The sequence below is a fragment of the Schistosoma mansoni genome (genome assembly GCF_000237925.1).
Source record: "Schistosoma mansoni, WGS project CABG00000000 data, supercontig 0129, strain Puerto Rico, whole genome shotgun sequence".
In the NCBI taxonomy this organism is placed as follows: Eukaryota; Metazoa; Platyhelminthes; class Trematoda; order Strigeidida; family Schistosomatidae; genus Schistosoma; species Schistosoma mansoni.
In genome coordinates, this window is record NW_017386036.1 from 840,496 (window position 1) to 842,162 (window position 1,667).

Sequence of the window (1,667 nt, forward strand, 5' to 3'; positions counted from 1 at the left end):
TCGTGTCAATACTCAATAATTCTTCACGGCTTGGGAAGGTTCCAAGTTGTCATATCATTCAATAACTTGAGGCTCAGAGTGGAATCCAATGCTAGTGCTTCAGGTTTCTGCTCTCATTTGCTTTACGACGCAGGACAAAATTCATTTTAGTTTTGTTCTTATTCTAGTCGTTATCTTAATCCTTACTAGTGAAGTCTCAAAATATTTTCTCATGTTTTTTCGCAATATCATAATTGAGTCTTGTGGCTCATTTATTATTTTTTACCAGGTTTTGTGTGATAAATGATAGACAAGTAATCGATCCAACCGATTACTAATGGTACAAATGTACGATAGCTTGCGGATAAACATCTTGGTCGTCAGGATTCCGAAATCTTATTTTTGTTATCTTAATTTGCTAACCTCACTAAACTAACCGGTTATGGCACCGAAAATCAGTTCGTATTTTTTCAGATATGTTTTATAAGCCGTTTTTATATTATATTGGCCTTCATTCGTGTAACTGTTGTATTTTGAAATATCTTCCAGCTAACCAAAACAGTTACAAATTACTATGGAATTTCTGGATATCAATCTGGATGAAGTTGCATCTGCTTTTCATGAAGCTAAACGTTTTGGGAAAAGGTGATTTGTTTTAAGATTGGTAATTCTTTTTACTTAAGATGTAAAGAAGCTCCCGATGGTTCAATCGAAGTTAAACGATGTCTCAAAAAGTTTCCAAAGTTCCAAACATACGTGCTTTTATCAGGTAGCGGTTGCATTCATGAGGTTAGTGTTAACAGCTGAAACTATTGTTAGTTAGGTTGTCTATCCTGCTGATTGTGCACTCAATGAATTGAAAAATCTTGCACATCCTGCAAGGAATTATCCCTTTACTTTGGATCCATTTCAGCAACGTGCCATCCTGTGTATTGAAAACGAGCAGTCTGTTATGGTATCTGCCCATACATCTGCTGGTAAAACCGTAGTTGCTGAGTAAGTCATGTGGCTCAGTATATTCATGATTTCTTAGGTACGCGGTTGCTAAAAGTCTGAACCAAAACCAGCGCGTTATTTACACGACGCCTATCAAGGCCCTGAGCAATCAGAAGTTTCGCGAATTTTCGGAGATTTTTAAAGATGTTGGCCTAATGACTGGAGATATAACTATCAACCAAGAAGCAACTGTTCTTATAATGACAACAGAAATATTGAGATCTATGTTGTACAGGTAAGTGGCAGGGTTGGATTAATTCTGCTGAATCAAAGTTGGTCGATCGATTCCTGCGTTTGTGCTGAAGCTTTTTAATATTACTGATAGATTCACAATTTTTTCTAAGCATACGGTGACATTTATGCATTTTCAGATGTCTGGATTGTTGAAAATTATTCGATGCACACTACCCTAATCAATGTCATTGCACACATTCTCGACATACAGACTTATACAGTTTATGGTCGTGCAATGCCTATCGGAGCAGAATAGTCATTCAGGAAAGTTACACTCAGCTGTGTTTATAATAAATAGTGACTTGAAACTTTCTTATTTTCCCTCATTTTAATTATAAGTACTTGTAGAGGTCATCATTACGTCGAAGTAGTCAAAAAATTTTATGTTTCTGGGTGATGGTAGATAAAACAAGACGGCTTACGTCGATCTAGACCATCTTTGGTGCTGTGTTGGCGTT

General features: G+C 36.5%; 1 protein-coding gene across 1 annotated transcript; it reads left to right on the plus strand.

The window, feature by feature from the left end:
- Nucleotides 1–679: 679 nt before the first annotated feature.
- On the plus strand, nt 680–1,131 carry Smp_059250 (helicase, putative; the record flags this gene model as incomplete). Its single annotated transcript, XM_018792775.1, has 3 exons — nt 680–748; nt 803–975; nt 1,092–1,131. 3 exons carry the CDS (start codon nt 680–682, stop codon nt 1,129–1,131), a joined length of 282 nt encoding a protein of 93 aa, XP_018644266.1.
- Between the last annotated feature and the right edge of the window lie 536 nt (nt 1,132–1,667).